The 13,652-nt window shown below is 39.2% G+C and overlaps 1 protein-coding gene across 31 annotated transcripts in view; it reads left to right on the plus strand.

Annotated features, from left to right (window-relative positions):
* The window catches only part of srcin1a (SRC kinase signaling inhibitor 1a), a 112,730-nt gene that overhangs the window by 35,602 nt on the left and 63,476 nt on the right, over positions 1-13,652 (plus strand). The window contains exon 1 of one of the 31 annotated variants that reach the window (XM_078951741.1): positions 81-330. The exons of 29 other annotated variants lie outside the window; for them this stretch is intronic. In XM_078951741.1, the coding sequence (XP_078807867.1) occupies positions 306-330 (25 nt within the window). In that variant the 5' untranslated portion in view covers positions 81-305. Of the gene's footprint in view, positions 1-80; positions 331-13,652 lie in introns of those variants that run through there. One more of the 31 variants, XM_078951743.1, reaches the window with a different exon arrangement.

The following is a 13,652-nucleotide window of genomic DNA, read 5'->3' on the forward strand; positions in this document are numbered from 1 at the left end:
CAGACAGGCAGGGACACGCAATCAGACAAAGAAGGGAGAGACGGCGTTCAGAACTGGCAGCCTTAATTCTCTCACTGCATGCACATCTTTTTGCTCCCTGTTCCTTCCAGTTCTCTTCTTTGCTCCCACCTCTCAGAATCAGTTCTTCCTGCCCTTTCTTCCTAGAGTTTGACATATTTTTTACCGATTTTTCAACTTAAAACAGTATCTTGATGTATTTTTTTAGCAACAGTGCTGAATATGAAGAACGGTTATGGGAAGTAATGACCTACAAGAGGAAAAAATTAATTGGCTGAGGAGCTCTGATGGAAGATGCAAGCAAACCCTCAGGTGGGGTCCCGGAGAAATTTGTGTGACTTTTCTTCCTTGCTAACTGTTTGTGCTCCGTGTCTTGCAGTGTTTTTTTTTTTTTAAATATATATTTGGTGCGTTTGATTGTCTTCTTTTGGAGATTTACCACGATAACTTGCAGAGTTATGGGGACTCTCGGGGAGTGCTCGATAGCAGGTTTGTGTGCGATCGTGCTTGTTGTCATGAGAGACACGTAGCCCTTTTTTTCTGCCTCCTGAATGTTCAAAGGCTGTGGAGCTCGGCGGCTCCTCCAGGATTCAAGCTGTTGCTGCTGCCTCATTCGTGACGAGTATCTTCACAAACTCTGCCATAGCTTCCTGCTCGCCCTTAGGGGGGGGGGGTTAAGTCATTTGTAGCCAGCCAGCTTTAGTTAAACTTATTTCTTTTATTTCTTTTATGTTGCTTCCTCCAAAAGCCTTTTTAGGTACTGTTTAAGCTGATTAGAGTATTTACTGTCTTTTTAAGGGATCTTGCTGCTCTGACATATTGAGCACGTCGGTTTCCAAGGAGATGTCAACATGCTGAAGTGAAAAGCCGTCAGTCTTGTCTATTTCACAGTCCCTCCTCTGCCTGCTCACATTAAGCAATTGCGTGATCTGGGAAAACAAGTTGCATGATGTTAGCAGGACAGCTGGGGTTGCTAAAGTGGTTATTTTTCATGATTATACCACTTTAATGACCTCAGTGATAGCTTGCGTGAATGTCTTGTTGGGTGACAGATCCCAGAGAGCGACAATAATACACGACACGATGCCCTTTTCTCTGGGGTCGTCTTCAGGATGACTTTAGTTGAGGGGGACTGTGATTAGATGCGTTTGCACGGCCTCCGTGCGAAGAGACAGTAAGGCGTGTTTTGATGTGCTTCTGTGTGATGGAGTTCTCATTAGCCCACAAAGGTTTAGTCAATAGAGGTCACCGCCTGTCCTCCTCTCTTTTGTTTTTTTTCCTTCACAGTGCACAAAGTCACAAATTAGGGAGTGTTGGTTATGTGTGTATTCCGAGTGTGCATGCCTCTGTATACATAAACTCACTCCTACTTCTCCGGCTCTGCTGTATTGTTGATTCTTGTGAAGATGCTTCTCTCCGCCGCCAATTAGTCGAGTGAACCTTCAGAGTTGAAGCATTATTTATTCATCACGCCCTCGGTTCGATCTCATCACCGGGCAGTGAGTTAAGGTGTGTGTTAGCGCGTGTTCGTGTGCGCTTTTCGGATCAATGCCAGGACGATGCAGGGTTCAAAGAGTCGGACCTGCTAATATGCTCAAGCGCAGGCCTGGAAGAGTGCACATTTAGCAAAACAGCAGCTTCACAGATTCAAACAACTCTCCTTGAATAAATGACTTTCCTTTGCCATCTTCTCAAAAAAAAAAAGAAAGAAAAAAGAACGCCCACTCTGTCGTCTTCTTCAATGAGCTTGAAGGATTTAAGACGACTAAAAAACAGGTGGTGGGAGATCAAAAGTGGGCAGCGGATGCTAGTGCGTGCAGGGATTTCTGACGGATGACATATCAAAGGAAACAAATTCACTATCTCGATTTAAAACCCCCATTTAAAAAAAATTGTGTTTCTGGTTTTTATAACATGTTCTTATGACATTTTTCTGATGATAGTGGACATATATTTAAAGAAAATTAGGCTTAAATTTGCGTTTTTGAGTAGTCCTTTGATCCAATTGTTGTGAATCAGGTGAAGATAAAAAAATGCCATTTGAAAAAGATTAAATTTGCGATGCACAAGCTCCCTGCTCCGTTCTGATGCATTCACTTTTAGATGACTGGATCCATGTACGTCTTCGTTTTCCTTCGTTTTGAGCTGGCATCTGACACATAACTGTACAGCTGGATAGCTCCAATATGGCTTGCCATTTTTGTTGCACCTGCAGTGTTAGGTTGGGGGTGTGAGATGCTGTAAGCTAGTGGGACTGCGCAAAAAGAAAAGCTCTCAGTTAAAGGTGATGGGAAGGGGGGCGGGTTTGCTGAGCGCCAACAGACTCGCCCACAACTCCGGGGTGAATTTCTAATGAACTCTTGCTGCTTTACTGAAACTATGTCCTAAAAGACGACAGGTTTATTGATTTTCGCTAAAAAAAAACCTACATAATTTGATTTTGATTTGAAATGGTTTATTTCAAGGGGTTCATTTCTTAGGGGCCATGGTCAGCTCTCTTTTTTTGGAGAAAATCAACTTTTAAGTCACTTGAAGATAGTTGTTTAGCCGCCGTGAGCCACACTGTGCTGTAACCCGGAACCAGATATCATAAATCAAATAGCCCAAAAGACCATCTGGGTGGGTCTTTATATTTCTCGATAGTAGAAATTATATTAAAAGGGTTAGGATTTATTATTTATTTGTGAAAAACAAATTTCAGCACCCTGGAGATAATGCATTCTGGAACTTTAGCCATACAAACAAAAACTAATTTCAGCTAATTACTATTAAAGAAAACAATCAGTTGCAGTGACTGGAAGCAGTTTCTGTTCTTTTTTTAATTAAATCGTCGACCACACTGCTGATTCAAACATGAGCTTTACAATACCTATGAAAAATTGTGTACAAATTAATTGTGTACAAAGCCTGAAAAGAAGTTCAATGAAGCATCAAAAGGATCCACTTTCAAGGATGGCGCCTTGCTTGGCCTCATTCTTTTTCCAGGCACGATTGAAACGTTACTTGAATTCCCTGGAACTCGCTTGTCATGACCGCAGTGAAGAGAAGACGAGATGTGAGGACAACACTGGTTGCGATGTAGCAGGAGAGAGGAGATGATGAAGGGCTTCTGGCAGTATTTCTGAGAGCCCCATCTCACCCTCAAAGTGAAGTTTCTCTTTGATATGTTTTCTATTTCCTTTGCAGTCACATTGACGCAACGTGAACAGTTGACCCTCTGGCATTACAGTAGCGCTCTCTCAGCGGGGAGCTGCGCTCATCAGTGCCCAGGTTACGGATACCGGAGAGCCCTATCAGCAATGGCAGTTTTTCTCAGGAAAGAAAATTTTTTATGAGTAATAAAATAGCTCTTCCCCGCTGTTCCTGTTGATGTGTGGTGACGCTCTTACACGAGGAATGTTGGTAAGGTAACGAGATTAAAGTGCAGTGACCCATTTTTGATAAAACAATATTTTGACCTTTGCAAACTCAGACACAAAAATGTAAAAGATTTTCAAAGCTATTTTTTTTCTTTTTTTTCCTATCATTGCTGTAGTTAAGTGTGTGGAAGAGGTGAAATGGTGGACCCATAGGTTAGCTTATTGAAATCAAACAAAGAACTCAATTTAAGTGAGAAATAACTAAACTGTGTGCAAAAAAGAAAAACCTCAATGGAGAGAGAACAAAAGGGTGTTAAAACAAGATCTAACAAAGACAAACTGAAGACCAGACTATGGAATAGACTAGAACAGAAACGGCTGTGGATCCTTAAAAAATTAAACCTGGCATGACTGTGACTGAGGAAAAACACAAAACTTAACTTGATCACAAAGCAAACAAAGAAAATGTTATAAAATGACATCAGTCCTCAAACAGAGCTTCTGTTTAAAGGGCCTATTCCATGTAAAAATTAATTCATTCCTCACGAAAAGAAAATCCAAAGCGGTATTTTGATTAGTTCACGCATTTCTGAGTATTCCTTAAAAAACCTGTGCTCTGAGCACCAACTATGAAAACAAGTGAGCCCTCACATTGTGAGAGATAAGTGAGAACAGCCACTTAAAGTCAGCGCTGCCAGCACCGCCCTCCGGCTAATACAAACACCCACTTTCTCCGTAGAGCTAGCTGTGTTTGGCAAAAACTCTTTCCTTTTATATGCACAATATGAACATCCATCTTTGCAAAACTTTGGATGTTGTTTGTTTTCATTTGCGACACGGGCAGGCTTTCTCCATGCCATCAGTCCCGCCTACAACTAATAGGCAAATTTATGATGAAGTCCTGCCGCTCTGCAGTATATGTCCTGTAAAACGACTTATGTTATTTGATTTCATTAAAAAAACTGCATCAGACCACTGGGAACGCTTTGAAAAAAGATGATTAGCATGGGTCTTTAACACATTTTCCTATTTTACTGCAGGGTCATCCATCCATCCATCCATGCTTTTTTTTAACATGCTTAAATGCCCGTACACACTGGGACGAATTTCGAGCGCGATATTCGCCGATGTGTAACGCCTGGTGACTAAACAAAGGGCACCAATGTGAGTGTGCACACCGACGCAAAAAAACGCCACGCGTCAAAGCTTCACTTTTTAAAAAACGCCTCGGGTTCGTTTTTTTGGTTTGACGCGCAGCGTCGAAAACTATACGACCAATGAGAATGGCGCTTTTGCACACGTGTCTGGAGCTTCTGAAGTTACAGTAAAGCACAACTTGGGGGCGCTCAAACACAAAACTGCCTTTCTGAGCACATATACCAGCGAAGAAGATAGACACCAAGTAGCGTCTACACTGCCGCGAAGAAATAATGACGGACATTCTAAAATATCCCCGAACCAAGCACCAGATGGAGCAACTGGTGCTTGAAATATTCATGTTTTCTTTGTATGATTCTGACAATCGCGTAAATACTTGCTCTCTTCTTCTGAGTGAAAAGCGACTTTAAGAAGCATAAAGTTGCCCAGCGCCACGTTGTGTACAGGAGTATTTCTGTTTTACAGTAAGCGCCATCTAATGTCAGGGAATGAAATTGCATGTTCGCTCGGCTCATCGTCAGCGAAAATTGCCTGGGTGTGAACACAAAAAACGTGGCCAAAAACGCTGGCGAATAACGCCTGGCGAATATTCGTCCCGGTGTGTACGGGCCTTAACACTGTAACACCAAAGCTTTAGCTTCTGTGTTGACCTTCTATGAGTCACCGTAAATTAAACATTTACTCATTTAATGTTATTCCAATAAATTCTGATTCGGAGAAAAGCAACCTTGCACTGCTGTGCAACACTTTACAGTAGCCAAATAAAGTATTTATGAACTTAAAACAAATTATTATGACTCAAAAAAACGGCTCTGTGCTATTGTAACGTGTTGCATATCAGTCCAAAACCGCTTTTTCCACATCAGAATCCATTGGAATTCCGTTAATTGTAACAAGAATAGAAGAGTTATGTTGTGTTGACAAATATCAAGGAAAATTTGATTTTTTTGTGTCACCAGCAACAGCTGGAGCTTATTCCAGCCACTGTAGGGTGAAGATGGGGTACATAGTCTCTGTGTGTCCATAGCAGGGACACACAGAGACACGCAACCACACACACTCACATCTGAGTTTAGAATCACTAATTGGCCTAAAATGCATGCTCTTAGACTGTAGGAGAAAGCTGAAGGGCCCTGAAGAACCTCATTTATGCACGGAGGGGAACATGCAAACTCCAGACACAAAGGTCCTAGTTGAGATTAGAACCAGGGCCAGATGAAGGGCTAACCACTACACACCTGCACAGGTCCTCAGTGCATAATCATTACCTAATTAAGAGCAGGCAGCACACACATTTTGAGTACTGTGGGATTACTGATGATAGTGGTGTTGAAGGACAGTTTGTTTGGAAAAGAAAAAGACAGAAAATCTCCCTTCTATGTACCAGACAACGGCAAGCATCTAAAACTACATTTCAGCACTTCACAGAGAGACCGACCTGACTTACACAGATTTTTTTCTTCTGCTAAAACCTCAGCGTCAGAAAATAATCCACTATGATACCCTCAATAATGAAAATGAGGCAAGACTTTAATCCCTAAAATTACAGAAAATCACCCAAATCCTTGAATGTTCTCCAAAAGACATCACCATGGTATTCTGCTTTCAAACTACAAACACATTTTCACTTTGAATGTTAATGAAAACTTTTTTTTGTCTCTTTTGGATCAGCTGGTAATTACTCCAAGCATATAAAGTAGGCTGAATTAAACCATGAACTCTGGCTTTAAGACATCAGCAGACAGAAACGTCTCTAATGATCCTTTTAACCCCCTTGAACAAAAGCTTCATAAGAAAACTGATGTCATTTTATTAAATTTTCTTGGTTTGCTTTGTGATTAAGTAAAGTTTTTGAGCAAACTTTTGTTCAGTTAGTGGTTTGGGATAGATAAGACAAAATTACAATTATTCTAGACCTAAATTAGTGGTTTTAATCAAACTTTAAATCTTTAAAACAGATTTGTTAACAGTATCAGTCAAATGTAAGCAGCCATGTGGGTCATGTTTTCTCTACTTCTGCACCCTGACAGTTATTATCTAAAATGATTTGAGTGATTTATGGTGTTTGCTATGTAGTTGGTAATTTTAGCATTCACAGTAGGAGTTTTCAAGTTTTTTTTTGTTTGAAGCGATGCTTGTGGAAAGCAAAACTGTATAAATGCTAAGTAAAGGTTAGAGCTTTTCATGTGAATTATTAAGGTGTTATGTTTTTTCCTTCAATGTCGGTGCCACACACAGAATTACCTTCATGCAGCTACTTTTGCTGTGATGTATGTTTAGCAGTTGCCGTGTGTAAGCATATTAAAAATGATCCGTCATGTGTTGTGTGTTCATGTCACTCCCCGGACCTAAAGCGCCTAGGGGTTAGTTGCTTTCTTGGTGAATTCAGGTCATGATTGAGCAATAAATCTGGGTCTTTTTTCAGTCATTTGCTGGGCTCAGCTAAAGCTTTATGTCTTCATGATCCCCCCACAGTGTAGCCGAGTCAAAAGCACTGCAGTTAGCAGGCAGTCAGATGTGGGTTTTACCGGGATCTGTGTTGAGGATCATGAGGACTTGGACCTCTGGAGCCTGAAATGGCTATCGGGAGGTGACGGTAGGGTCAATGACTCAAGAGCAGTGCAGTTGCTGGAGGTGCCATCTGCAGATGGACGGTGTGAAATATTTGGCGAAGTGTCCAGAGGGAAGAGTCGTGGGTACAGATAATAAAAATGGAAAAAAAAAAGGGGATGATTTGTGATTTCTCTTTAATTATAGACCTGAAAAAGGTAACAATTATCACTGGTTACTGGACCAGATTTAGTTTTTAAAAATTATATTTCGGCAATTTAGATGATACCCCAGCAGGCGATTACAGTGCAAAAACAGTTAAAAGATGTTTTTTGTGTTTGTAAACACTCAAATCTAAAAGAGCTTAACCCAGATTAGAAATGTCAAACTTGAACAGATTTTTCTTCATCCAAAGAAGTTTCCTGTGATGCTTCTTCAATGGATAAATATTTGTTTTTTTCAAAAGTGACTTTTGAAATGCCGATCATCTTGTGGTCTATTTAAAATGCGTTCTCAGTTATCTCTTAAGCCATTTTTAACCAGAATCAAAAAATAACTGTAATTATCTAGGACGTATTTCTGCAGAGCAGCAGGAGTTCATCAGAAATTCATGTAAATTGTGGGTGAGGCTGTTGGCACAGAGCTTAATTTTCTTTATATATGTCCTCCATCATTAGAAAAAGGCTACAAGACCATGTTAAAAACATCAAGAAACATACTTGTCATCAGAAGGAGTGTTTAAATGATGTCTTGTCAGCTTTCCATGTTGCTTCAACAAGAACTCAGAGCTTGATAAAGACCCTTGCGCTGGTTAAGTCAATGTTTTCTCTCGTGAGACCCAAACTTTTTTTTCTCTGTGTCAGAGTCCACTCGGCAGAGATTGAGCCACAGGACAAACAGATCTTCAAATCAGGGTTTTTTTTATTTTACCCAAAACAAAAATGACTTGGGCCCAAATTAAAATGGGGTCAGCTTAATAAAAATGTAACCGAGAGAATCAATAACAAAAGCTCAAACCAACTGAACCAAAACTGACCCACCAACAGGAAACATTAGGGGGATTTTATACTGGCTGATCAGACCAATGACACAATAGGGAGGGAATCACAAATACAAAACATTCAAAACCTAAATGTAACGCCTGGTGACTAAACAAAGGGCACCAATGTGAGTGTGCACACCGACGCAAAAAAACGCCACGCGTCAAAGCTTCACTTTTTAAAAAACGCCTCGGGTTCGTTTTTTTGGTTTGACGCGCAGCGTCGAAAACTATACGACCAATGAGAATGGCGCTTTTGCACACGTGTCTGGAGCTTCTGAAGTTACAGTAAAGCACAACTTGGGGGCGCTCAAACACAAAACTGCCTTTCTGAGCACATATACCAGCGAAGAAGATAGACACCAAGTAGCGTCTACACTGCCGCGAAGAAATAATGACGGACATTCTAAAATATCCCCGAACCAAGCACCAGATGGAGCAACTGGTGCTTGAAATATTCATGTTTTCTTTGTATGATTCTGACAATCGCGTAAATACTTGCTCTCTTCTTCTGAGTGAAAAGCGACTTTAAGAAGCATAAAGTTGCCCAGCGCCACGTTGTGTACAGGAGTATTTCTGTTTTACAGTAAGCGCCATCTAATGTCAGGGAATGAAATTGCATGTTCGCTCGGCTCATCGTCAGCGAAAATTGCCTGGGTGTGAACACAAAAAACGTGGCCAAAAACGCTGGCGAATAACGCCTGGCGAATATTCGTCCCGGTGTGTACGGGCCTTAACACTGTAACACCAAAGCTTTAGCTTCTGTGTTGACCTTCTATGAGTCACCGTAAATTAAACATTTACTCATTTAATGTTATTCCAATAAATTCTGATTCGGAGAAAAGCAACCTTGCACTGCTGTGCAACACTTTACAGTAGCCAAATAAAGTATTTATGAACTTAAAACAAATTATTATGACTCAAAAAAACGGCTCTGTGCTATTGTAACGTGTTGCATATCAGTCCAAAACCGCTTTTTCCACATCAGAATCCATTGGAATTCCGTTAATTGTAACAAGAATAGAAGAGTTATGTTGTGTTGACAAATATCAAGGAAAATTTGATTTTTTTGTGTCACCAGCAACAGCTGGAGCTTATTCCAGCCACTGTAGGGTGAAGATGGGGTACATAGTCTCTGTGTGTCCATAGCAGGGACACACAGAGACACGCAACCACACACACTCACATCTGAGTTTAGAATCACTAATTGGCCTAAAATGCATGCTCTTAGACTGTAGGAGAAAGCTGAAGGGCCCTGAAGAACCTCATTTATGCACGGAGGGGAACATGCAAACTCCAGACACAAAGGTCCTAGTTGAGATTAGAACCAGGGCCAGATGAAGGGCTAACCACTACACACCTGCACAGGTCCTCAGTGCATAATCATTACCTAATTAAGAGCAGGCAGCACACACATTTTGAGTACTGTGGGATTACTGATGATAGTGGTGTTGAAGGACAGTTTGTTTGGAAAAGAAAAAGACAGAAAATCTCCCTTCTATGTACCAGACAACGGCAAGCATCTAAAACTACATTTCAGCACTTCACAGAGAGACCGACCTGACTTACACAGATTTTTTTCTTCTGCTAAAACCTCAGCGTCAGAAAATAATCCACTATGATACCCTCAATAATGAAAATGAGGCAAGACTTTAATCCCTAAAATTACAGAAAATCACCCAAATCCTTGAATGTTCTCCAAAAGACATCACCATGGTATTCTGCTTTCAAACTACAAACACATTTTCACTTTGAATGTTAATGAAAACTTTTTTTTGTCTCTTTTGGATCAGCTGGTAATTACTCCAAGCATATAAAGTAGGCTGAATTAAACCATGAACTCTGGCTTTAAGACATCAGCAGACAGAAACGTCTCTAATGATCCTTTTAACCCCCTTGAACAAAAGCTTCATAAGAAAACTGATGTCATTTTATTAAATTTTCTTGGTTTGCTTTGTGATTAAGTAAAGTTTTTGAGCAAACTTTTGTTCAGTTAGTGGTTTGGGATAGATAAGACAAAATTACAATTATTCTAGACCTAAATTAGTGGTTTTAATCAAACTTTAAATCTTTAAAACAGATTTGTTAACAGTATCAGTCAAATGTAAGCAGCCATGTGGGTCATGTTTTCTCTACTTCTGCACCCTGACAGTTATTATCTAAAATGATTTGAGTGATTTATGGTGTTTGCTATGTAGTTGGTAATTTTAGCATTCACAGTAGGAGTTTTCAAGTTTTTTTTTGTTTGAAGCGATGCTTGTGGAAAGCAAAACTGTATAAATGCTAAGTAAAGGTTAGAGCTTTTCATGTGAATTATTAAGGTGTTATGTTTTTTCCTTCAATGTCGGTGCCACACACAGAATTACCTTCATGCAGCTACTTTTGCTGTGATGTATGTTTAGCAGTTGCCGTGTGTAAGCATATTAAAAATGATCCGTCATGTGTTGTGTGTTCATGTCACTCCCCGGACCTAAAGCGCCTAGGGGTTAGTTGCTTTCTTGGTGAATTCAGGTCATGATTGAGCAATAAATCTGGGTCTTTTTTCAGTCATTTGCTGGGCTCAGCTAAAGCTTTATGTCTTCATGATCCCCCCACAGTGTAGCCGAGTCAAAAGCACTGCAGTTAGCAGGCAGTCAGATGTGGGTTTTACCGGGATCTGTGTTGAGGATCATGAGGACTTGGACCTCTGGAGCCTGAAATGGCTATCGGGAGGTGACGGTAGGGTCAATGACTCAAGAGCAGTGCAGTTGCTGGAGGTGCCATCTGCAGATGGACGGTGTGAAATATTTGGCGAAGTGTCCAGAGGGAAGAGTCGTGGGTACAGATAATAAAAATGGAAAAAAAAAAGGGGATGATTTGTGATTTCTCTTTAATTATAGACCTGAAAAAGGTAACAATTATCACTGGTTACTGGACCAGATTTAGTTTTTAAAAATTATATTTCGGCAATTTAGATGATACCCCAGCAGGCGATTACAGTGCAAAAACAGTTAAAAGATGTTTTTTGTGTTTGTAAACACTCAAATCTAAAAGAGCTTAACCCAGATTAGAAATGTCAAACTTGAACAGATTTTTCTTCATCCAAAGAAGTTTCCTGTGATGCTTCTTCAATGGATAAATATTTGTTTTTTTCAAAAGTGACTTTTGAAATGCCGATCATCTTGTGGTCTATTTAAAATGCGTTCTCAGTTATCTCTTAAGCCATTTTTAACCAGAATCAAAAAATAACTGTAATTATCTAGGACGTATTTCTGCAGAGCAGCAGGAGTTCATCAGAAATTCATGTAAATTGTGGGTGAGGCTGTTGGCACAGAGCTTAATTTTCTTTATATATGTCCTCCATCATTAGAAAAAGGCTACAAGACCATGTTAAAAACATCAAGAAACATACTTGTCATCAGAAGGAGTGTTTAAATGATGTCTTGTCAGCTTTCCATGTTGCTTCAACAAGAACTCAGAGCTTGATAAAGACCCTTGCGCTGGTTAAGTCAATGTTTTCTCTCGTGAGACCCAAACTTTTTTTTCTCTGTGTCAGAGTCCACTCGGCAGAGATTGAGCCACAGGACAAACAGATCTTCAAATCAGGGTTTTTTTTATTTTACCCAAAACAAAAATGACTTGGGCCCAAATTAAAATGGGGTCAGCTTAATAAAAATGTAACCGAGAGAATCAATAACAAAAGCTCAAACCAACTGAACCAAAACTGACCCACCAACAGGAAACATTAGGGGGATTTTATACTGGCTGATCAGACCAATGACACAATAGGGAGGGAATCACAAATACAAAACATTCAAAACCTAAATATTGACCAAAGTATTAATTACTAGTAATTTAACGTTTTAACCAAGAAACTGAACTTATACGTCAAAACAAGTTTAACAATAATCCAACATAAGAATAAACTGTCTTCCCCCTCCATCTTCTCCAGAGGGAAGTGTTCAGGAAGTTGTCCATGCTCCTCCCTTTCCACGTCATCAGGAACTTCTTCAGCTCCTCCCACTGCTCCATCATCAGGAAGTTTCCCAGCTCCTGCCTCTGCCCCAGCATCAGGCGTCAGACAGAACTTAAAAGAATAGAATTACTCAAAACAATATTAAATTAACCAAATGTGTGCACAAGTCATTAAGTTAATTTTGTTATATAATGTGTGAAATAAAATGAAATGGTTTATTCAACAAAAAATGTAACTAATAAACTTAACTTAACTGTGGGGCAATGGGTTCTGCCCTCACACTTGGGAAATGGATCTAAAGACAAAATATCTTTAATAAATTCTTAAAAAAAATACAGCCACAATTCTTCATATTACAGTTTGAGTTACATGGACATTTATTACACTTTGCAACCTTAACACTGTCAATGATGTATATACTCTATGGTAGTCTATATATTTTTTTTATTTTATTAAAATTGCTCTTTTTTTCAAATACTTAGAATTTTATATACTTTCTGATTTTTGGACAGTCGTTTTAATAAATTTCCCAAAATATAGTAGTAAATTTGAATCGATAAAAAACTACTTGGAACAGATTATTTGTACAGACTGAGTAGATAAAGTTCAGCCTTTTTTGTTGATTTATTTCTATAAACAGAAGAGCTAAGACGTTTCAGCAAATGATTTTTATATTAAATAATAACAAAAAAGAAGTAAATCAAATAATTAGAGGCTTAACGGATTCTTTCATTGAGATACAATAAAATATCTCAGAAGCATCAAACTTAAAGAAAAAACATTTTAGCATTCTGTTGAAAATATGGCCAAAACAGAAACGAAGCAATGGTGGGGGCGATCATTCTGGAAAGCAATAAAGCTCGTTTTACTTGAACAACTAAAGAATTTCTTCCTTAATCCACTGCAGAACCTCACGTGTATTGTCTCAGTGCTCAATAATTCACCAAGACAACAAACACAAGTCAGTGACACAGTTGTTAACACGTCCTGAACACGACAGCTTCAAGTGTTCCTAAACATAGATCCACTTCACTGACATCAACAAAAGCTGTAAAATTACAGAGGAAATGAGACTGCTTTTGCTCAAATACTAATGTTCAGTTGATGTTATTTAACTATACAATGCAAAAAAAAAAAAAAAAATACGAGCTCTTTTCCATTCTGAAGTCTCAAAACTGCTTCAGCAAAAATGATTTTCTGTGCCCGATCAGCATTAGTTGGGTATAAAAATCTGTCAAAAAAAGGAAACGTCACCAAAAAAAGGAAAAGCTCTTTTAAACAACAGATGTAAAGATTTCTCAACACAAGGTGCATTTGTCAACACAATTAGAGTAAACAAAATCAAATTATACAATTGATATCACTAGAATTATTTTAGGGTCTCCTAAGGAAACAGAAAGCCTGTCATCATAGGAATAACTCCCAGTGGGTACAGTTATTGTTGGTGGCCTCGGTAAGCAGCTTACAGTCACTGGACTGTAAATCTATGACCATGCCTCTATTTTAATGCTCTTTTTGCAAAATTATTCTTTAGTTTACCTTAAAGATACAAATTGCGATCAGTAATTTTCAT

This window comes from Oryzias latipes, chromosome 8 (assembly GCF_053564925.1).
Source record: "Oryzias latipes strain Hd-rR chromosome 8, Olatipes_Hd-rR_3.1".
NCBI lineage: Eukaryota > Metazoa > Chordata > Actinopteri > Beloniformes > Adrianichthyidae > Oryzias > Oryzias latipes.